Below are 24,814 nucleotides of genomic sequence, written 5' to 3' on the forward strand. Positions count from 1 at the left end.
TACGGCACTGGGCGTAAAAATATTTTTATCATTAGCTATCACATGTATATGACAGAAATTACCCATTTCAATAAAAATAGGCAAATAAAATAGAAATGATTTGCTACTTTTGGCTTTGCTAAAACTTCAGTGGCTGCCCATGCTTTAAAGTTACATGGCAATTATATAAGAAATAATTTCCCTATCCATTTTATTTCGGTGCCTAACATCAGTATCTATTTTCATAATATGACAATAATTTTAAATTTTATAATAACAACCTGCTTATGGTTATGCTTTTAATAATAACCTGCTGTTTATGTCTTTATATGACTGGTCATAATCATACAAGATAAGATACTGACTTTTAGTGAACACATAAAAATGTATTATGCATTAAATTTAATTTGAGTAAGGTGAACACTTGCTAGGTGGATGTACAAAATTCTTTAAAAAATATCTTTCATGATGATTTATTTTTGTGATATGCCCAAATTGATGCAGCCCACAAAGCCCTCGTAACAAGCTTGTAAATATAACCAAGAGTGGAAGAGCAGGGAGAGGTCTACAGTATGCAATTTTGGTAAAGGAGTGAGAAAATCTGCTCCAAAAATCCAACATATCATTCAGGGTCATACTTGCTGTCAGAAATTACATACCTGGTCAGGCCAATTGTAGTTATTCTGAAATTTACAAGATCCTAATGGCAAAGAAAATCTCAATTTCTCTATCAGTTACTACAAGAATGGATCAATGCTTTGAAACAAGAGGTGGTGGTGTCAGAAAGAAAGGAACTGGAAGACCCCAAAACACAATTTGTAGAGATGACCATATAACATGCACAATTGCTATTTTTCAACAAGACAATGCTTCTGCCCACACTGCAAAGAAAACCAAAAAGTGGCTTGAGAACAAGCATCGCTTCAAAAGGACTCAGACATTTTGGATAGTGCCACAGAAAATACACATCAGGAAAACCCAGCAACTGTATGAAAATCCATTATGTTGTAGCAGTATTTAATCCAAGTGGCATTTCATCTGTTCAGCATAGTGCTCTGTTCTTCACAAGGTGACTGTGTTCATACAGGATACCCATATCTGCTGCTGTGTCTTAATGGGCCTTGTGAAGGTGCTTGATTCTGGTTGGTATTGAAGCTTCTGCAGTTTGAATCAGTCCTTCTTGTTTTACTGTTCCTAACTGAGCTGTAGGTGACTCCCTGATGGGGGTGGTAACCCATGATGGAGTGGAAACTAGAGTGCCTGCTACCAAGATGACTTTCTGGTGCTGCAGCGTCCTCCCTGCAAGGAATTACTCATGATTAATTGCAAAATCAGGAAGTCTGTTAATATTGTGTGGTATTGTATAGTTAGAGAAAGCAAAGAAACTTAATACAATACCCTGATTCCAAAAAAAAAGGGACACTGTATAAAACATAAATAAAAACAGAATGCAGTGATTTGCAAATCCTTTTTGACCTATAATTAGTTGAATACAATACAAAGACAAGATATTTAATGTTCAAACTGAGAAACTTTATTGGTTTTTTTAAATATACATTCATTATGAATTTGATGCCTGTAATACATTCCACAAAAGTTGGGATGGGGCAACAAAAGACTGGGAAAGATGCGGAATGCTCAACAAACAAACAAAAAAAACCACCCGTTTGGAACATTCTACAGGTAAACATGAATTGGGGTTGTAAATAACAATGGTTCATAGCCATCATATGCATGCATGTCAATGCTCTTTTAAATATCGACACACCCACAATTAACCATATATTGGAATTAGGATTCAGACATTGTATTAGTGCTTCACAGAAAGATGTATTTTAATCCACAAAATAGTAGCACAGTGGTGCAGTAGGTAGTCCAGACACATGACAGTTCCAAGATCCTGGGGTTGATACTGAGCTCAAGTTATTTTCTATGTGGAATTTCTTTGCATGTCCTTCCCATCCCCATGTGTCCTTCTTCTGGGGTCTCTGGTTATCTCTCACCTCCGAAAAATAGGCCAGTAGGTGGACTGGCTAAGATAAATTGCTCGTGTGTGAATGCATCTGTGCATGGTGCCCTGCTATGGACTAGCCTCCCAACCAAAGTGAATTCTCGCCTCATGGCCAGCATTCCCACGATAGGCTCTGGATCCACCAGGCCCATGACCAGGATGAGTGCTTACTGATAGTGAGTAAGTAACAAATTGTGTGTTACTGGGTGTACTCAATGCATGAGTTACCCAGCTTAGAGTGGTGCTTGAAAGTTTGTGAACCCTTGAGAATTTTCTATATTTCTGCATAAATATGACCTAAAACATCATCAGATCTTCACACAAGTCCTAAAAGTAGATAAAGAGAACCCAGTTAAACAAATGAGACAAAAATATTATACTTGGTCATTTATTTATTGAGGAAAATGATCAAATATTACATAGCTGTGAGTGGCAAAAGTATGTGACCCTTTGCTTTCAGTATCTGGTGTGACCCTCTTGTGCAGCAATGACTGCAACTAAACGTTTCCGGTAACTGCTGATCAGTCCTGCACACAGGCTTGGAGGAATTTTAGCCCATTCCTCCATACAGAACAGCTTCAACTCTGGGATGTTGGTGGGTTTCCTCACATGAACTGCTCGCTTCAGGTCCTTCCACAACATTTTGATTGGATTAAGGTCAGGACTTTGACTTGGCCATTCCAAAGCATTAACTTTATTCTTCTTTAACCATTCTTTGGTAGAACGACTTGTGTGCTAAGAGTCGTTGTCTTGTTGCATGACCCACCTTCTCTTGAGATTCAGTTCATGGACAGATGTCCTGACATTTTCCTTTAGAATTCGCTAGTATAATTCAGAATTCATTGTTCCATCAATAATGGCAAGCTGTTCTGGCCCAGATGCAGCAAAACAGGCCCAAACCATGATACTACCACCACCATGTTTCACAGATGGGATTAGGTTCTTATGCTGGAATGCAGTGTTTTCCTTTCTCCAAACACAATGCTTCTCATTTAAACCAAAAAGTTCTATTTTGGTCTCATCCATCCACAAAAAATTTTTCCAATAGCCTACTGGCTTGTCCATGTGATCTTTAGCAAACTGCAGACAAGCAGCAATGTTCTTTTTGGAGAGCAGTAGCTTTCTCCTTGCAACCCTGCCATGCACACCATTGTTGTTCAGTGTTCTCCTGATGGTGGACTCATGAACATTAGCAAATGTGAGAGAGGCCTTCAGTTGCTTAGAAGTTACCCTGGGGTCCTTTGTGACCTCGCTGACTATTACATGCCTCGCTCTTGGAGTGATCTTTGTTGGTCGACCACTCCTGGGGAGGGTAACAATGGTCTTGAATTTCCTCCATTTGTGCACAATCTGTCTGACTGTGGATTGGTGGAGTCCACACTCTTGAGAGATGGTTTTGTAACCTTTTCCAGCCTGATGAGCATCAACAACACCTTTTCGGAGGTCCTCGGAAATCTCCTTTGTTCGTGCCATGATACACTTCCACAACCATGTGTTGTGAAGATCATACTTTGATAGATTCCTGTTCTTTAAATAAAACAGGGTGCCCACTCACACCTGATTGTTATCCCATTGATTGAAAACACCTGACTTTAATTTCATCTTCAAATTAACTGCTAATCCTTGAGGTTCACATACTTTTGCCACTCACAGAACATATAATATTGGATCATTTTCCTCAATAAATTAATGACCAAGTATAATATTTTTGTCTCATTTGTTTATCTTGATTCTCTTTATCTACTTTTAGGACTTGTGTGAAAATCTGATGATGTTTTAGGTCATATTTATGCAGAAATATAGAAAATTCTAAAGGGTTCACAAACTTTCAAGCACCACTGTATGCCACTTGGAACAACAAGGAACATATGCATGGCTGCTGTTTGTGGACTATAACTCCACATTTAATACCCTCTTACCCAGCAGAGTGTTCACCAAGATGTCTGACCTGGGTGTACAGCACAACATCTGCCTGTGGATAAAGAACTTTTTGACAAACCAGCCACAGTCAGTCAGGATGGATCCCAATCCAGCTGGCAGATTGATCCACAGAAATCCCGGTGGTCTGACGAGCTCCAATAGGATATCGTGTCTGGGGTCTTCCTGATTGAAAACACAGTTTCTGGGCATGGAACTGATGACAAGCAGTTCATGCCAGCTGTATTTTACGTATGCCTGAGCATCCTTGGCACTTAATAGAAAGTAGACTGTCAGAAAACTAATTAAAGAGTACCGATATGTAGTGTGCTGAGCCGCTGCATGTGTCTAAGCCACCATCTTGGATCATGGCTGGACAGAGAAATATTGCACTCTTCCAAATCTTGTATTCAAAACTGTCTGTGCACTCCCAAGCTCATTGTTGCTTCCACCTCTGTAGAGGGTCCTGCAATCACTATTACCAACATTCCGGAGAGTTGAACCTCAGTTGTCCAGCAAGGCAAGGGCGCAGATGGCACTGGGGACGGGGGGGAAAATGTCCCCCCCGGATTTATATTGACCCCATTTGTCCCCCCCACCCACCATCCCTACGTAAGGCGCCAAACATAAGTAGAAAAAGTGAGGATTAATGTTCCGTTAGTTAGGCTAACTTACATTGCAGCACAAAGTTGAAATGGCAGCAGCAATAGCCTTGTCAGTGATCAATCCACATTACACCGATTCAAGAAGGGGAAAGGCTGGAGCAGATCCTTGCAGAGTTGGGAAAGAGTTTCTGATACGACTAATGGTGCGTTCAGTTGTACTCGTAATTTGGAAGTTTGAAGTCGGAAAAGCATTGAAATCTAGCATCTACCAGCATAAACGTTGGGGTTTTCGTTTCATTTCATTAACTCTCCATTTTTTTTTAAATTCCATGTTCCATGATTTCCCAGTTTTTAAACTGGGAAGTGCTCAGTTCTGAGGTTATGTTGTTCGGAGCTCCAAGTTCCGACTTCCAATGTAAATGTAACGCACCATCTCGACCCCGGGGTCCTAAGGGGAGCTGGGGACTTTGCCTGTCGCGGTAACCATAGTGATCATAAACAACTGTCTAATGACTGAGCTGGTGATCTTTCTGCCACATTAAGCCAGAGAAGAGGGAAAAAATCACAGCGTTTGTTTCAAGAACCAAAAGATATAAATATCCTATGCCTGTTGCCTGTTGACTTTCCCAGATGTGACAAATACTTGTTTTGTAATGTTGAGTAGCTAGTCTGATAATAATAAGAAGGAATTTGGACTTACCTGAAGTAGGCTAAATGTAAAATAACAGCATTCTAAGCTGTAGGTGAATATCTTTTAATGTTGTTATTTTTATGTATAATATTATTTTAGTAAGCAGCAACTGTTAACTGAAATTATGAGATTTAAGATGTTAACATTGTCCTCCTGGCCTGCAGGCAATCCCTGGTGGGGTCAACAATGAAAAAACAAAAAACAATTACAGCATTTTTTTTCAAAAACCGAGCAATGTAAGTATCATATTGCCTGTTAACTTTCCCAGATGTGGCAGATATTCTTTTTATAATGTTGAGTAGCTAGTCTGACAATAATAAGAAGGCATTTGCACTTACCTGAAGGCACGAGTATGAATCATTTCAATTTTTTTTTTGTTATTAATTTTTGGACATTCCCTTTTTGTTAGAAGTTACAGTTAAAGTTTTTGTGATGAGATTCTTCATCCTGCTGAGATCAGCAAATGTTTAAATAAAACATGCAGAAGACATGAAGTTTTGGAGCGTGATTAACATACCAGACAAATAACAATTTGATCATGTATGGCTAGTGTTGACCAGGTAGGCCTTTGTCTAACAATGTTCCTTCAGTTAGAAAACTCACAATTCTAATGTATATTGAAGCTTCAGTACATACAGTATATATATATATATATATATATATATATATATATATATATATATATATATATACACACACACAGTGGTGCTTGAAAGTTTGTGAACCCTTTAGAATTTTCTATATTTCTGCATAAATATGACCTAAAACATCATCAGATTTTCACACAAGTTCTAAAAGTAGATAAAGAGAACCCAGTTAAACAAATGAGACAAAAATATTATACTCGGTCATTTATTTATTGAGGAAAATGTTCCAGTATTACATATCTGTGAGTGGCAAAAGTATGTGAACCTCTAGGATTAGCAGTTAATTTGAAGGTGAAATTAGAGTCAGGTGTTTTCAATCAATGGGATGACAATCAGGTGTGAGTGGGCACCCTGTTTTATTTAAAGAACAGGGATCTATCAAAGTCTGATCTTCACAACACATGGAACATTTGTGGAACTGTATCATGGCATGAACAAAGGAGATTTCCGAGGACCTCAGAAAAAGCGTTGTAGATGCTCATCAGGCTGGAAAAGGTTACAAAACCATCTCTAAAGAGTTTGGACTCCACCAATCCACAGTCAGACAGATTATATACAAATGAAGGAAATGCAAGACTATTGTTACCCTCCCCAGGAGTGGTCGACCAACAAAGATCAGTCCAAGAGCAAGGCATGTAACAGTTGGCGAGGTCACAAAGGACCCCAGGATAACTTCTAAGTGACTGAAGGCCTCTCTCACATTGGCTAATGTTAATGTTCATGAGTCCACCATCAGGAGAACACGGAACAATAATGGTGTGCATGGCAGGGTTGCAAGGAGAAAGCCACTGCTCTCCAAAAAGAACATTGCTGCTCATCTGCAGTTTGCTAAAGATCACGTGGACAAGCCAGAAGGCTATTGGAAAAATGTTTTATGGATGGATGAGACCAAAATCGAACTTTTTGATTTAAATGACAAGCGTTTTGTTTGGAGAAAGGAAAACACTGCATTCCAGCATAAGAACCTAATCCCATCTGTGAAACATGGTGGTGGTAGTATCATGGTTTGGGCCTGTTTTGCTGCATCTGGGCCAGGACGGCTTGCCATCATTGATGGAACAATGAATTCTGAATTATACCAGTGAATTCTAAAGGAAAATGTCAGGACATCTGTCCATGAGCTGAATCTCAAGAGAAGGTGGGTCATGCAGCAAGGCAACGACCCTAAGCACACAAGTCATTCTACCAAAGAATGGTTAAAGAAGAATAAAGTTAATGTTTTGGAATGGCTATTGCCAAGTTTACATTAGACCGTATCTGTCTCATTTTCTTCGTGGATGCACTGTCCGTTTACAGTAAAACGCCTGGAAACGCCGGGAAACGGGAATCCGCCAGGGTCCACGTATTCAATCCAGATCGTGTCTGGTCCGGTGCTGTGTAAACATTGAGAATACGCGGATACGCTGTGCTGAGCTCTAGCTGGCGTTGTCATTGGACAACATCACTGTGACATCCACCTTCCTGATTCGCTGGCGTTGGTCATGTGACGCGACTGCTGAAAAACGGTGCGGACTTCCGCCTTGTATCACCTTTCATTAAAGAGTATAAAAGTATGAAAATACTGCAAATACTGATGCAAATACTGCCCATTGTGTAGTTATGATTGTCTTTAGGCTTGCCATCCTTCCACTTGCAAGTGGTAAGTGACGCGCATGCCCGATATGCACTGAGATCACACACACAGCGGCTCAGTCCCGAATCACTGCTCGTGCGCTTCACTCGCGCGCTCTGTGAGCTGCGCAGGGCCGGAGTGCGCACCCTCCAGAGGGCACTCGCTGTTCAGGGCGGAGTGATTTGGAGCGCAGAATGCCTGCGGAGCCGAGCGTATCCGTGTATTGGCGTTGCTGTGTGCACGCGAATCATGTATTGAGGTATTTCACCTGACGTCACAGGATCACGTTACGCCCCGGTGTCCGCCATTTTGGACGTCAAGCTAGCTAATGTCAACAACAGTAGCTGGTATGTTACTGTAGCAATGTTTACCTTCAGTCATTTGGATGACTGTTAAAACCTTTCAGTCTCAAGTTTTTCCTTTACTGTATTTACTAGTTTACTGAGCTAGCTCAGTAAACTAGTAAATACAGTAAAGGAAAAACTAGAGACTGAAAGGTTTTAACAGTCATCCAAATGATTGAACGTAAACATTGCTACAGTAACATACCAGCTACTGTTGTTGACATTAGCTAGTGCTAACAGTGCACTGCTAGTGCACTGCTACAACTACACCGACCCTAATAATACAGTTCTTAGTCATTGCCTGGTAACAGCAAATTTATAACGGGCCATGTCTCAACAGACTAAGAAGTTATTTCAATGACATTTAATAACATTTTGTTTATCCTGAGGACCGAAAGTAAATGAAAATGTGAACAAACCTTAGCTGTAATCAGATGGCGACCACCGGCTCCAGGGACAACCCGCTGATGTAGGCATGTTACCCAGCCTGACACAAAATATTTGTAGGTATCCAAACTCGTATACGCTTTCAGATCAATACCTGTGTATGGCGATGGGTTTTTAACGACATAGGTATACAGATCATGTGGGCTGAAGTCAGGTAAAGACGAGGGCTTCGTGTACTTCCGTACGTCAGTGAACAATCCTGGTGGAAGCAGGTAAACGTCGTTCTCTAAGCCTGCTAACCTCAATTTTTGCAAATACCTCTCCCTCTGCTCGCCCTGTAAATGCCCTACGTCGCTGGATAGTGAAGGTGTTTTCTGCATCTCGCTCCTTTTTCTTTTATGTTTTTTGTTTGTCACCTTCCTCGCATTCAAACTGATTCGAGCCGTGCCGTCCAAAATGGCAGCATCACATGACTTGGTCACGTGAGTGAAATACCTCAATTGGCGTTGCTGTGTGCACGCTAATCGTTTTAAAAACGTTAATCTGATGATCCGCTGATACGGTCTAATGTAAACCCCACCTAAGTCAAAGTCCTGACCTTAATCCAATCGAAATGTTGTGGAAGGACCTGAAGCGAGCAGTTCATGTGAGGAAACCCACCAACATCCCAGAGTTGAAGTCGTTCTGTATGGAGGAATGGGCTAAAATTCCTCCAAGCCGGTGTGCAGGACTGATCAACAGTTACCGCAAACGTTTAGTTGCAGTTATTGCTGCACAAGTGGGTCACAGCAGATACTGAAAGCAAAGGTTCACATACTTTTGCCACTCACAGATATGTAATATTGGATCATTTTCCTCAATAAATAAATGACCAAGTATCATATTTTTGTCTCATTTGTTTAACTGGGTTTTCTTTATCTACTTTTAGGACTTGTGTGAAAATCTGATGATGTTTTAGATCATATTTATGCAGAAATATAGAAAATTCTAAAGGGTTCACAAACTTTCAAGCACCTCTGTATGTGTGTGTGTGTATATATATAAATATATATATATATATATATATATATATATATATATATATATATATATATATATGCATTTACACAAAATGGAATCATTTGCTGACAGCTCAGTTCCCCCCAGTTCAAAAATCCTTTCTGCGCCCCTGCAGCAAGGGTAAATTCTGTGGGCTCCCTCCACACAGACCCTATGACTGAGCCATCACATTTACCCACTGTCACTCTCTGAACAAAAAGTTATGGAAGACTCCATTCAAGAAGCTCTACAACACGATTACATCTATCCTTCCATGTTGCCTGCTTCTGTGGGTTTCTTCTTTGTGGAGAAGAATGAGGGGGTCTCAGACCATGCATTGATTATAGAGGACTCAATTTGATCACTGTAAAGTATCCCTATCCTTTGCCCTTAGTTCCCTCAGTGAACTCCCTCCCCAGTGAAGTCCCTCAGTGAACAATTCCAGTCTGCCAACGTATTTACAAAGCTTGATTTATGCAGTGCTCATAAGCTGGTGTGCATCTGAGAGGGTGTTGAGTGGAAGGCTGCTTTTAGCACCACCTCTGGCCATTACCAGGGCTGTGTAATGCTGGATGGGCTATCCTGTGCTCCAAGTGTTTTCCAATGCTTGATTAACGACACATTGAGAGACATGCTTGGAAAGTGCTTCATCACTTACATTGATGACACCTTGATTTATTCTCCTAACCTAGAAAGTCAAGATACACCCCTGATTCCAAAAAAGTTGGGACAAAGTACAAATTGTAAATAAAAACGGAATGCAATGATGTGGAAGTTTCAAAATTCCATATTTTATTCAGAATAGAACATAGATGACATATCAAATGTTTAAACTGAGAAAATGTATCATTTAAAGAGAAAAATTAGGTGATTTTAAATTTCATGACGACAACAACATCTCAAAAAAGTTGGGACAAGGCCATGTTTACCACTGTGAGACATCCCCTTTTCTCTTTACAACAGTCTGTAAACGTCTGGGGACTGAGGAGACAAGTTGCTCAAGTTTAGGGATAGGAACGTTAACCCATTTTTGTCTAATGTAGGATTCTAGTTGCTCAACTGTCTTAGGTCTTTTTTGTCGAATCTTCCGTTTTATGATGTGCCAAATGTTTTCTATGGGTGAAAGATCTGGACTGCAGGCTGGCCAGTTCAGTACCTGGACCCTTCTTCTACGCAGCCATGATGCTGTAATTGATGCAGTATGTGGTTTGGCATTGTCATGTTGGAAAATGCAAGGTCTTCCCTGAAAGAGACGTCGTCTGGATGGGAGGATATGTTGCTCTAGAACCTGGATATACTTTTCAGCATTGATGGCGTCTTTCCGGATGTGTAAGCTGCCCATGCCACACGCACTAATGCAACCCCATACCATCAGAGATGCAGGCTTCTGAACTGAGCACTGATAACAACTTGGGTCGTCCTTCTCTTCTTGAGTTCGAATGACATGGCGTCCCTGATTTCCATAAAGAACTTCAAATTTTGATTCGTCTAACCACAGAACAGTTTTCCACTTTGCCACAGTCCATTTTAAATGAGCTTTGGCCCAGAGAAGACGTCTGCGCTTCTGGATCATGTTTAGATACGGCTTCTTCTTTGAACTATAGAGTTTTAGCTGGCAACGGCGGATGGCACGGTGAATTGTGTTCACAGATAATGTTCTCTGGAAATATTCCTAAGCCCATTTTGTGATTTCCAATACAGAAGCATGCCTGTATGTGATGCAGTGCCGTCTAAGGGCCCGAAGATCACGGGCACCCAGTATGGTTTTCCGACCTTGACCCTTACGCACAGAGATTCTTCCAGATTCTCTGAATCTTTTGATGATATTATGCACTGTAGATGATGATATGTTCAAACTCTTTGCAATGTTACACTGTCGAACTCCTTTCCGATATTGCTCCACTATTTGTCGGTGCAGAATTAGGGGGATTGGTGATCCTCTTCCCATCTTTACTTCTGAGAGCCGCTGCCACTCCAATATACTCTTTTTATACCGAGTCATGTTAATGACCTATTGCCAATTGACCTAATGAGTTGCAATTTAGGCCTCCAGCTGTTCCTTTTTTGTACCTTTAACTTTTCCAGCCTCTTATTGCCCCGTCCCAACTTTTTTGAGATGTGTTGCTGTCATGAAATTTCAAATGAGCCAATATTTGGCATGAAATTTCAAAATGTTTCACTTTCGACATTTGATATGTTGTCTATGTTCTATTGTGAATACAATATCAGTTTTTGAGATTTGTAAATTATTGCATTCCGTTTTTATTTACAATTTGTACTTTGTCCCAACTTTTTTGGAATCGGGGTTGTATGTTAAAGTCCTGGCTTGACTCTTTGAAAATCATCACTTCATTAAAGCAAATAAATGTGAGTTCCATGTCTCCCAGATATCCTTCTTGGGTTATGTTATTAGCACTGAGGGAGTAAATATGGATGAGAACAAAGTCTCAGCAGTAACCACTTGGCCCACTCCTACCATGGGCAAAGAGCTCAAACCTTTTCTGGGCTTTGCTAACCTTTACAGGAGGTTTATACGATATTTCAGCTCCATAGCAGCCCGACTCACTCTATTGGTAAAGAAGGGCCCTAAGCATCTTCTGTTAGCTTAAGGCAGCATTTATTTCTCCTCACATTCTCAAGCACCCAGATTCCACTAAGCCTTTCATAGTTTGAAGTTGATGCATCTGAGTCCAATGTCAGTGCTTTCTCAGCATTTTGGTGAAAAGCCGAAATCACACCCTGTGACCTTCCTTTCCAAGAAATTTACCCTGCGGAACAAAACTATGATATTGGAAACTGGGAGCTGTTAGCTGTAAAACTTGAGCTGGAGGAGTGGCGACACTGGCTTGAGGGAGCCACATGTCCATTCAGTATTTTCATAGACAACAAGTATCTGGAATATCTCGACTGCCAAGTGGCTGAGTCCATGTTAGGCTGGACCTTATTTTTCACACTTTTTCAGTTCACCATCGCCTACAGACCTGGGTCCAAGAACACTAAAACTGACTCTCTGTCCTGTATCTATCCTCCCATTTCACCTGATTGAGACCCAGGGCTTATTCTCCCTCCAGCTTGTTTGTCAAACCTTTTACCTGGGATATCGAGTGAGAGCTCTCTCAGACTCTCCCTGCTCACATTCCTGCCAATTGTCCCATAACCCACACATATGTCTCTCCAAGCCTTTGGGGCTGAATGATCACCTGGGCACACACTATTCCTTCTGAGTATTTTGTAAGCATGGTATTAGTTTCCACTGTTATGCTGATGACACACAGTTGTATGTTTCTGCAAAGCCAGACGAGAGACACCAGCTTTATAAAATTGAGGAATGTGTAAAGCAGTGTTTCTCAACCACTGGGCTGTGTCCCATTAGTGGTCCAAAAAGTGCCATCTAGTGGTCCATGAAAATTTTTTCAAGTTTGAAGCCAAATGCAAAATAGTTCAGGATATCATAGTGTCCCAAATCCAGTAGCTGGTTTGCCATATACTTTTCAAGTAGAATAAATACATTTGTGGCTAAATTAAGAAGAACAAGCCTTTATTTTGCCATATTTAACCCACGCAGGTTAAATACACACACACACACACACACACACACACACACACACACACACACACACACACACACACAGAGTGCACAGCAGCCTGAATAAATCAATATATTTGTGGGTAAATTATATGGATCTGTGATGCCTGCTGGAAGAGAATAGCAGGGAGGATTGTGAATCGAGTGGCTGTGGTTTCTTTACACCTTGTACTAAAACTTGTAACATCCTAGCAACCTTCTCAAAGACTCGTACAAAAAAATCCAGAAACTCTGATTTACCCAGGCAAAAATTACACAGGATTTATCTTGTAGTGTCCTGATCCCCAGATCTTTAACCCAGCCACATATAAAAAGTTTTACACCTCCATGTTCTTCCAGGTTTTCATTTGTTTGTCCATGTAGAACAATGTCTGCAGCACCAGGTAGTTTGAGATGTTGGGGAACTCAACATCATTTTCCAACTCATAATGAATGAATGAATAACTTTATTTAAACACAATAAGTTGATCAGCAGAGCTGGTGGGGTTGTGTACAGATACAAATAATTACAAATCCAAAAGACTAAAAATATACAACCCCGATTCCAAAAAAGTTGGGACAAAGTACAAATTGTAAATAAAAACGGAATACAATGATGTGGAAGTTTCAAAATTCCATATTTCATTCAGAATAGAACATAGATGACATATCAAATGTTTAAACTGAGAAAATGTATCATTTAAAGAGAAAAATTAGGTGATTTTAAATTTCATGACAACAACACATCTCAAAAAAGTTGGGATAAGGCCATGTTTACCACTGTGAGACATCCCCTTTTCTCTTTACAACAGTCTGTAAACGTCTGGGGACTGAGGAGACAAGTTGCTCAAGTTTAGGAATAGGAATGTTAACCCATTCTTGTCTAATGTAGGATTCTAGTTGCTCAACTGTCTTAGGTCTTTTTTGTCGTATCTTCCGTTTTATGATGCGCCAAATGTTTTCTATGGGTGAAAGATCTGGACTGCAGACTGGCCAGTTTAGTACCCGGACCCTTCTTCTACGCAGCCATGATGCTGTAATTGATGCAGTATGTGGTTTGGCATTGTCATGTTGGAAAATGCAAGGTCTTCCCTGAAAGAGATGTCGTCTGGATGGGAGCATATGTTGCTCTAGAACCTGGATATACCGTTCAGCATTGATGGTGTCTTTCCAGATGTGTAAGCTGCCCATGCCACACGCACTAATGCAACCCCATACCATCAGAGATGCAGGCTTCTGAACTGAGCGCTGATAACAACTTGGGTCGTCCTTCTCCTCTTTAGTCCGAATTACACGGCGTCCCTGATTTCCATAAAGAACTTCAAATTTTGATTCATCTGACCACAGAACAGTTTTCCACTTTGCCACAGTCCAATTTAAATGAGCCTTGGCCCAGAGAATACGTCTGCGCTTCTGGATCATGTTTAGATACGGCTTCTTCTTTGAACTATAGAGTTTTAGCTGGCAACGGCGGATGGCACGGTGAATTGTGTTCACAGATAATGTTCTCTGGAAATATTCCTAAGCCCATTTTGTGATTTCCAATACAGAAGCATGCCTGTATGTGATGCAGTGCCGTCTAAGGGCCCGAAGATCACGGGCACCCAGTATGGTTTTCCGACCTTGACCCTTACGCACAGAGATTCTTCCAGATTCTCTGAATCTTTTGATGATATTATGCACTGTAGATGATGATATGTTCAAACTCTTTGCAATTTTACACTGTCGAACTCCTTTCTGATATTGCTCCACTATTTGTCGGCGCAGAATTAGGGGGATTGGTGATCCTCTTCCCATCTTTACTTCTGAGAGCCGCTGCCACTCCAAGATGCTCTTTTTATACCCAGTCATGTTAATGACCTATTGCCAATTGACCTAATGAGTTGCAATTTGGTCCTCCAGCTGTTCCTTTTTTGTACCTTTAACTTTTCCAGCCTCTTATTGCCCCTGTCCCAACTTTTTTGAGATGTGTTGCTGTCATGAAATTTCAAATGAGCCAATATTTGGCATGAAATTTCAAAATGTCTCACTTTCAACATTTGATATGGTGTCTATCTTCTATTGTGAATACAATATCAGTTTTTGAGATTTGTAAATTATTGCATTCTGTTTTTATTTAATATTTGTACTTTGTCCCAACTTTTTTGGAATCGGGGTTGTACACAGTCTTTTAATAAAACAAATCTGTGGATTATCTATTAATTATCTTCACATTAAGTTAACTAATTTTATGCATAACCATTGTTTTTGTATTTACTTATGACTACAATAGGATCAAAATTTATTCAACTAATATCAAATTTAGCTAGTAAATTTTTCTTTCACAGGAAAAGTCCTTTTTTGTTACCAGGTAAGGATCTATCCCATTGAGTGGTTTCTATAGCCACTTTTTTGAGTGTACTTCTGTCATGTGCGCGAGGGAGGCGGATGTAGGTTCAGAAGTGTTTATTTTAATAAAGTGTATATATACACAAAGTGCATAAAACACACACACAAAAGCAAATAATCCAAATTGGCAGGCAAGGTCATAAACGAGAAAACAGGCAAAGGGTCGATCGAGGTGCAAATAGTATGTCGGAGGCAAAACAAGAATCGAGTAACCAGGAAACACAAACATGGGAAGAGAAGCTCGGTAATGTGCACTGAACATAGCGTAATACTTTGCATCGCATTTGCATCAGCACAATCCTTAAATAGCCATTGGACACGATAAGTTGATCAGGCTCTGGACTGACTTGGTTTCTTGGCTAAGAGTAGGCTTGACCTAGGGACTTGACTCATGCTCTGGACTGGACTTGGGCTTGAGCTCTGAAGATGACATGGACTCTGGACTGGGCTCGGGCTCTGAAGATGATGTGGACTCTGGGCTGGGCTCGGGCTCTGAAGATGACTCAGGCTCTGGACTGGGCTTGGGCTCTGAAGATGACTCGGGCTCTGGACTGGGCTCAGGCTCTGAAGATGACTCAGGCTCTGGACTGGACTTGAGTTCTGTCAGCACACTGCTTTGGTCCTGGCAATGAGACGACGGAGACGTCTTCTTGGCCGGCTGAGGTAGAGGTCGTTACGACATCTTCTGACACTGGTTCAGGAACAGGCTCAGGTTGTGGCCTTAACTCTGGCACTGGCTCTGGAGTAGACTCTGATGCTGGCACTGGAGCAGGCTCTGGCCCTGGAGCAGGCACTGATGCAGGTGCTGGCTCCACCTCTGGCACAGGAGCAGACACTGACACGGGCGCTGGCTCTGCCTCTAGCATGGAAACAGACACTGATGCGGGCACTGGCTCCACCTCTGGCACGGGAGCAGACACTGGATCAGGCATTAATTCAGGTGCTGGTTCTGCCTGAGAAACCAGCTCAAAAGAGACAGCCTCCTCTGCTGCCTCTATATTAGCCCCTGGGGGGAGCTCTGGAGTGATGGTCTCCTCAGCTGAGTCAGCCACAGGAATGGTTACCTTTAGGAGGCGCTCTAGAGTGATGGCCTCCTCCGCTGAGTTGCCCACTGGCCTGATTGCCCCTCCCCAAAATTTTCATGGGGTTCATCCTTTACTAATGATTCATAGATAAACTTGAGCATGGCAAAGAAAGTCTGTGAGTTTCGAAGGCATGGGTGTTCAACCCGAATCAGATAGTTCACCCATCTGCGTGCTTGTCCAGCAATGAACATCAGGATGAAGCTTGGAAGTCATCATAGAGGACCCCACAGTGGATGCGGAATCCACACGGGTGATATTCTCCATTGTAGGGTGTAGGAGGGTAAGCATTGGTATGCCGGCGGAAATATGAGGCTAGCGGCAGGAACAAGGAAATCTGGAAGCAGCGTGGGATCGTGTACTGGAACACATCTGCTACATCCATTGTATGGTGAAGTATTCTGTCAAGTGCGCGAGGGAGGTGGATGTATGTGCAGAAGTGTTTATTTTAATAAAGTGTATATATACACAAATTGCATAAAACACACACAAAAGCAAACAGTCCAAATTGGCAAGCAAGATCATAAACGAGAAAACAGGCAAAGGGTCGATCGAGGTGCAAACAGTATGTTGGAGGCAAAACAAGAACGAGAATCAGGAACAAGAATCGAGTAACCAGGAAACGCAAACATGGGAACAGAGGCTGGGTAATGTGCACTGAACGTAGCTGTAGAAATAGTTAAGGTGGGTGGAGCCCAGAAGCACGGCAGGCCAGAACAGAGTTTGCAAAAATCCTTTTTATTTTAGCTTTTCAGCTTTTTAATTATTCTCACACACACACACACACACACACACACACACACACACACACACACACATGTTCTCGTTCAGGGAGAGCCCCCTTCCTCTGCTCTCCCTCTCCTCTTATAGGGCGCAGTCACTGGGGAAGACACACAAACACAGGTTAATTCCTGTCAAGTGCAGTGATTCTGCCACTTACCTTCCCTGACTCCACCCTCCATTCACAGACTGACGCTTGACCACGCCCCCGCTGCCACATACCCCCACTGCCCGACTCAGGCCAGGGAGCCGTCCGGCCTGCAGCTACCCCCCCCCCCCCCCCCCCCCCGACGGGAGAGGAAATCCACCACGACCATCTGTGCCCCCAGCCTGTGGACCACATCAAACTTAAACAGCTGGAGTGCCAGATACCAACGGGTGATCTGCGTATTGGCATCATTCATGCGGTGGAGCCACTGCAGGGGCACGTGGTCTGACCAGAGGGTGAAAGGGCACCCCAGCAGGTAGTAGTGGAGGGTGAGGACCGCCCACTTGGTGGCAAGACACTCCTTCTCTATGGTGCTGTACCTGCCCTCGCACACTGACAGCTTGCGGCTGATGTACAGCACTGGATGGTCCTCCCCCCTCCACCTCCTGGGACAGAACAGCCCCCAGCCAAAACAAAGGGGAGAGAAAAGTCAGGGGAGTGTAACAGTGGCCCCCCACACAGTGCAGCCTTTACCTCCGAGAAAGCCCGCTGGCATTGCTCCATCCACTGGACTGGATCTGGTGCTCCCTTTTTAGTGAGATCAGTCAGCGGGCTGGTGACATCCAAATAATTAGGTATAAACCTACGATAGTAGCCAGCCAGCCCCAGGAACTGTCTCACCCCCTTTTTGGTCTTGGGCCTCAGGCAGGCCGCAATTGCTGCTGTCTTATTGATTTGGGGACGCACCTGCCCATTGCCCAAGTGGAAGCCTAGATACCATACTTCCACCCACCCAATCGCACACTTCTTCGGGTTGGCTGGGAGACCCGCTCGCCTCAGTGACCTAAGGATGGCCCTCAGGTGTTTTAGGTGCCGCAGCCAGTCATTACTATAAATAATAATGTCGTCCAGGTATGCGGCCGCGTAGGTGGCATGGGGCGGAGGACCCTATCCATAAGCCGCTGGAACGTAGTGGACGCCCCAAACAGCCCAAAAGGAAGTGTGACAAACTGGTGTAAGCCAAACGGTGTGGAAAAGGCCGTTTTCTCTTGGGATAGCGGAGTCAAGGGGACCTGCCAATATCCCTTTGTCAAATCCAGTGTCAAATAAAAACGAGCTGTGCCTAGTCGATCGAGCAACTCGTCAATACAAGGCATTGGGTAGGTATCAAATTTAGACACCACGCTGACTTTTCTATAGTCCACACAGAACCGGACTGACCCGTCGGCCTTGGGAACCAAGACCACTGGGCTGCTCCAGTCATTGTGGGACTCCACAATGATGCCCATTTCGAGCATGGCCTTGAGTTCTTCCGGAACCACCTTTTTCTTGTGTTCGGGCAGTCTGTAAGGGCGGCTGCACACTACTACCCCCGGGGGCGTCTCAATGTGGTGTTCTATGAGGTGGGTGCGTCCAGGCAGGGGTGAGAACACGTCAGAAAATTGTGTTTGCAACTAGGCTACCTCCATGAGCTGGGTCGGGGAGAGGTGGTCTCCACAAGGGGACTGGAGCGCTGAGTGATATCAATTTTCCCTTTTGAACCTCCGGCCCCAGCTCTGCCTTCTCTGGAACCACTGACACCAACACCACGGGGACCTCCTCATTCCAAAGTTTTAACAGATTGAGGTGGTAAATCTGTAACGCCCCACCCCTGTCCGTTCGCCTCACCTCATAGTCGACGTCCATGACTCGCTGTGTGACCTCAAAGGGTCCTTGCCACCTGGGGATCAATTTGGAGCTCGACGTGGGCAACAACACGAGTACTTTATCTCCTGGTGTGAATTCCCTAAGGCGTGTGCCCCTGTCATACAGACGGACTTGACGTTCTTGGGCCTGCCGCAAATTCTCCTGGGTTAGGTGCGTGAGGGTGTGGAGTTTGGCACGCAGGTCGATAACATATTGAATTTCATTTTTGCTTGTTGAAGGTCCCTCCTCCCAATTTTTACACAGCACATCTAAAATGCCGCGTGGCTTATGCCCGTATAATAATTCGAATGGGGAGAACCCCATGGAGGCATGTGGGACCTCTCGCACTGCGAATAACAGGGGCTCGAGCCATTTATCCCAGCTGTGTGCGACCTCGCTTACAAATTTTCGAATCATGTTCTTGAGGGTACGGTTGAACCGTTCGACTAAGCCATCCATTTGTGGGTGACAAACGCTGGTGCAGATAGGCTTAATTCCAAGTAACCCATACAGTTCGCGCAGTGTGCGTGACATAAACATAGTGCCTTGATCAGTCAGAATCTCTTTGGGGATTCCGACTCGGGAGATGACGCGGAAGAGTGCTTCCGCAATACTGCATGCTGAGATACAGTGGGGAAAAAAAGTATTTAGTCAGTCACCAATTGTGCAAGTTCTCCCACTTAAAAAGATGAGAGAGGCCTGTAATTTTCATCATAGGCATACCTCAACTATGGAGAGACAAAATGAGAAAAAAAATCCAGAATATCACATTGTCTGATTTTTAAAGAATTTATTTGCAAATTATGATGGAAAATAAGTATTTGGTCAATAACAAAAGTTCATCTCAATACTTTGTTATATACCCTTTGTTGGCAATGACAGAGGTCAAATGTTTTCTGTAAGTCTTCACAAAGTTTTCACACACTGTTGCTGGTATTTTGGCCCATTCCTCCATGCAGATCTCCTCTAGATCAGTGATGTTTTGGGGCTGTCGCTGGGCAACACGGACTTTCAACTCCCTCCAAAGATTTTCTATGGGGTTGAGATCTGGAGACTGGCTAGGCCACTCCAGGACCGTGAAATGCTTCTTAGAAAGCCACTCCTTCGTTGCCCGGGCGGTGTGTTGGGGATCATTGTCATGCTGAAAGACCCAGCCACGTTTCATCTTCAATGCCCTTGCTGATGGAAGGAGGTTTTCACTCAAAATCTCATGATACATGGCCCCATTCATTCTTTCCTTTACACAGATCAGTCGTCCTGGTCCCTTTGCAGAAAAACAGCCCCAAAGCATGATGTTTCCACCCCTGTGCTTCACAGTAGGTATGGTGTTCTTTGGATGCAACTCAGCATTCTTTCTCCTCCAAACACAAGTTGAGTTTTTTACCAAAAAGTTCTATTTTGGTTTCATCTGACCATATGACATACTCCCAATCCTCTTCTGGATCATCCAAATGTTCTCTAGCAAACTTCAGACAGGCCTGGACATGTACTGGCTTAAGCAGGGGGACACGTCTGGCACTGCAGGATTTGAGTCCCTGGCAGCGTAGTGTGTTACTGATGGTAGCCTTTCGCTACATTCACACTGCAAGGCTTAATGCTCAATTCCGATTTTTTTGTGAAATCCGATTTTTTTGTGAGGTCGTTCACATTAACAAATATATGCGACTTGTATGTGATCCTCAGTATGAACGAAAAGCGACCTAAAAGTGTTCCGCATGAGCATTGCAGGATACGACGACGTCACACGCAGTGAGCATGGCCAGTGTTTACGGAAGTAAAACCGCCCGGTTGCGGTATGACCCATCCAATCTAGCTTGAATAGCTGTATCCCCCCAAATGGAAATCAGCTCCCTAACCTCTGCGTCCTTCCATTGAGAAGATTCAGAACCTTCACAGCCCGAAGCGTCCTTCGCATTGATGTCATGCGCAGGGGCGCAGATACGTTTTTTGAACTGGGGGGGACAAAAAACTGGGGGGGACAAAGCTGCCAGCAAACCAACCCCAACCCCGATATGCCTATCAAACTTGTTGTGGGTTACCATAGCAACCAAGCTCGAGCTCGCAACCTGTGCAGTCTGCGCAGCTCAACCAACCGAATATAAGTCTTTGTTTTGTTTTATGTGAATTGTTGCATCTATGTATATACTGCTGTGCACCTCAATAAACCGAATGGTAATTAGTCTTTTGATTTTTCCGTGAGGTTTGCCTTATGCAAAGAAAGACAGCATAGACGTTTTTTCCTCCCTATAAGTGGGGGGGACCGAGTGAGGTGAATTTAAATCTAGGTGGGACGAGTCCCACCCTCTATCTGCGCCCGTGATTATGCGCCATGTTGTTGTAACTTTTTTTGAGAGACCCGCCGCCTACTTCAGCGCAGAATAGTGACATTTGTGGCTTGTTGATGACATGTAAGTTGGATGAATGCGACCTGGCGGTTCAGACTGAAGTCGCATATGAAAAGAGCGGATAGGAATCAGAATTAGGACCACATATCCAAACGGCCTGAGTCGGATTTGAAAAAATCGGATCTGTGTCGTTCATATTGTCAATAAAAGATCGGATACAGGTCACATATGGGCGAAAAGATCGGATTTGAGTCACTTCAGCCTGCAGTGTGAACGTAGCCTTTGTTACTTTCGTCCCAACTCTCTGCAGGTCATTCACTAGGTCCCCCCGTGTGGTTCTGGGATTTTTGCTCACCGTTCTTGTGATCATTTTGACCCCACGGGGTGGAGCCCCAGATCGAGGGAGATTATCAGTGGTCTTGTATGTCTTCCATTTTCTAATAATTGCTCCCACAGTTGATTTCTTCACACCAAGCTGCTTACCTATTGCAGATTCAGTCTTCCCAGCCTGGTGCAGGTCTACAATTTTGTTTCTGGTGTCCTTTGACAGCTCTTTGGTCTTGGCCATAGTGGAGTTTGGAGTGTGACTGTCTGAGGTTGTGGACAGGTGTCTTTTATACTGATAACGAGTTCAAAGAGGTGCCATTAATACAGGTAACGAGTGGAGGACAGAGGAGCCTCTTAAATAAGAAGTTACAGGTCTGTGAGAGCCAGAAATCTTGCTTGTTTGTAGGTGACCAAATACTCATTTTACCAAGGAATTTACCAATTAATTCATTAAAAATCCTACAATGTTATTTCCTGGATTCTTTCCCCCCATTCTGTCTCTCATAGTTGAAGTGTACCTATGATGAAAATTACAGGCCTCTCTCATCTTTTTAAGTGGGAGAATTTGCACAATTGGTGGCTGACTAAATACTTTTTTGCCTCACTGTATTTCGAAGAGGCACTGCTTCTGGATATTGCGTTGCATAGTCCACCAGAACTAAAATAAAGCGATATCCTCATGTTGACCGGTCTAATGGCCCGACCAGCTCCATCTCAATTCTTTCGAACGGGGTCTTGATTAATGGCAGAGGGTGCAAAGACGCTTTTGGAATGGCCGCTGGATTTACTAACTAGCATTCGCGGCATGCTGTACACCACCTACGGACATCGCCGTGAATCCCTGGCCAATAGAACCGGGCCATTATTCGAGCTAGTGTCTTATCCTGCCCTAAGTGTCTGGCCATGGGATTAAAGTGAGCCACCTGGAATATAAATTCCCGGCGGCTCTTTGGGATCAAAAGCTGTGTTATCGGTTCCTTATTCTGAGTGTCCTGCGTCACTCGGTATAATCCATCTGTAATAATGGAGAAATACGGGAAGGACGGGGTGGCGTTTGGTTGGAGCGTTTGGCCATCGATTACTCTCACTTGGTCAAACGCATGCCGCAGAGTCTCGTCCCACGACTGCTCTAACGGGAAATCCGCGAGGGATTCCCCGAGAGAGGGAGGAGGAGCCTGCTGCTCCATGCTCTGACGCGGTGATGACGTAGACGGCTCTGTGACAGCTGCTCCTGCTAAAGCCACACTGGGACCTCCCCCCGCTAAACTATGGCAGGCCCCACTCTTCACTAAATGTGTCATTAATTCCCCGAATCCTGGCCAATCAGTCCCCAAAATTATCGAGTGGTTAAGGTGAGGATTAACCGCTGCCTTTACTGTAAATTTCTCCCCTCAAAATAGAATGTGGACCGACACTAAAGGGTAGTTGTGAACATCCCCGTGCACACACACACACAACACCTTCACCAATTGTACTCTCCCCAATGTCTCGTCTTGTACCAGGCTTTGGTGGATTGAGGTCTGATTACAGGCAGAGTCCACCAAAGCCTGATACGTATCCCCTTGGATACTCACCAGTATGCAATACGCTCCGGCCCAATCGAGGGCGGTCCCTGGTGCGTCGGGGATCCGGACCACCATGCCCTCCATCGCTGAGCACTGATGCTGGAGGTGCCCTGGCTCCCCGCAGCGCCAGCATACCGGCCCAAGCTTTCCCTCTGCACCGGTGTTCCGGAGCTCACTCACCTGAGGGGGGGGAAGACACAGACATGGAAATAGGAAACGGTAGGGCACCGCGGGTGTGGCGGACCGGGTGGAACTGGCCCCTGCCTCCGCGGTGGGGGAATGGGGCGAGGACGAGGAACAGAAGGAGAGGGAGAGAGAGGGGAGAAGTGGAGACATGCTGTCCTGCCATCGGAACAGCTGCCATATGGTCCTCCACCAGCTCAATGGCCTGATCCAGCTACGCTGGGCGATTGCACTGGACCCACTCCGCTGTTCCTTCTTTAAGTTGGGTGATGAATTGTTCCAGTGCCACCAGGTCAATGATTCCCTTGGCGTCACGGCTGTCGGCCCTCAGCCACCGCCGGCAGGTGTCCCGGAGTTGCTGGCCAAACGCAAACGGCCGGCCGACCTCCTCCAGGCGCAGCGCGTGGAAGTGCTGCCGCTGCTGCTCCGGGGTGTGTCCCACACGTTGGAGGACGGCCCTGCGGAGATCAGCTGGCTGTCGGTGGGGAGCTGTAGCGCGGGCAGCTGTGCCTCGCCCATTAGCAGGGGGAGGAGGTGCACCATGCACTGTTCCACCGGCCAACCCCATGCCTCTGCCGCCTGCTCAAAAAGAGCGAGGAAGGCTTCAGGGTCGTTCTGCGGACCCATCTTCATTAGGGTGAGGTGGGGAGGGTCTGTGGCAGTGGTGATGGTGGACCCCGCCAACACGAGCAGGTGCCGGAATGCCTGGCGATCTTCCTGCTGTGCCAGCACCAGGGCTTCGAACCGTTGTTCCTGCTCCTTCCGGAGGACGACCAGCGCCTGGTGCAGGCTCTGTTGGGCCGAGGGGAGGGCATGGACCATGTCCTTGAAGGGGGAGTACTCCATGAGGCTGTTCTCTTCTGTACTCTGTCCCGGGTTTCGGCACCACTGTAGAAATAGTTAAGGTTGGTGGAGCCCAGAAGCACGGCAGGCCAGAACTAAGTTTGCAAAAAACATTTTTATTTTAGCTTTTCAGCTTTTTAATTATTCTCCCACACACAAGTGTTCTCATTCGGGGAGAGTCCCCTTCCTCTGCTCTCCCTCTCCTCTTATAGGGCGTGGTCACTGGGGAAGACACACAAACACAGGTTAATTCCCGTCAGGTGCAGTGATTCTGCCACTTACCTTCCCTGACTCCGCCCTCCATTCACAGACCGACGCTTGACCATGCCCCCGCTGTCACAGTAGCGTAATATTTCGCATCGCATTTGCATCAGCGCAGTCCTTAAGTAGCCAAACACCTAGTTCTCTAATTGAGTACAGCTGGGCCTTGTTTACGGCATGCATTCTGGAGCTCACTCGCTGCGTGTGCAGCCTGAGGTGCATCTTCAAGTGTACGTGCCACAGTGCGCAGGACTGATAACTTCTTGGCTTTAATAACTTGCTTGTTTGCTGTACACAAACATGGCAATAAGTTCTTTTGTTAATCGACCAGACTCCACTTTTGGATCATTAATCCCTTTTGACTGAAAATGCCCTGCATGCATGTTTTTATGCTGGCTTCTGGCACATCC

General features: G+C 44.4%; 1 protein-coding gene across 4 annotated transcripts in view; it reads right to left on the reverse strand.

Moving 5' to 3' along the window:
• Positions 1–436: 436 nt before the first annotated feature.
• Positions 437–24,814, reverse strand: part of vsig8b (V-set and immunoglobulin domain containing 8b) — a 57,582-nt gene continuing 33,204 nt past the window's right edge. For all 4 annotated transcript variants that reach the window (XM_060931744.1, XM_060931746.1, XM_060931742.1 and 1 more), the window contains exon 8: positions 437–1,278. In XM_060931744.1, coding sequence (XP_060787727.1) covers positions 1,059–1,278 — 220 coding nt within the window. In that variant the 3' untranslated portion in view covers positions 437–1,058. The remainder of the gene's footprint in view (positions 1,279–24,814) is intronic.

The sequence above is a fragment of the Neoarius graeffei genome, chromosome 10 (genome assembly GCF_027579695.1).
Source record: "Neoarius graeffei isolate fNeoGra1 chromosome 10, fNeoGra1.pri, whole genome shotgun sequence".
In the NCBI taxonomy this organism is placed as follows: domain Eukaryota; kingdom Metazoa; phylum Chordata; class Actinopteri; order Siluriformes; family Ariidae; genus Neoarius; species Neoarius graeffei.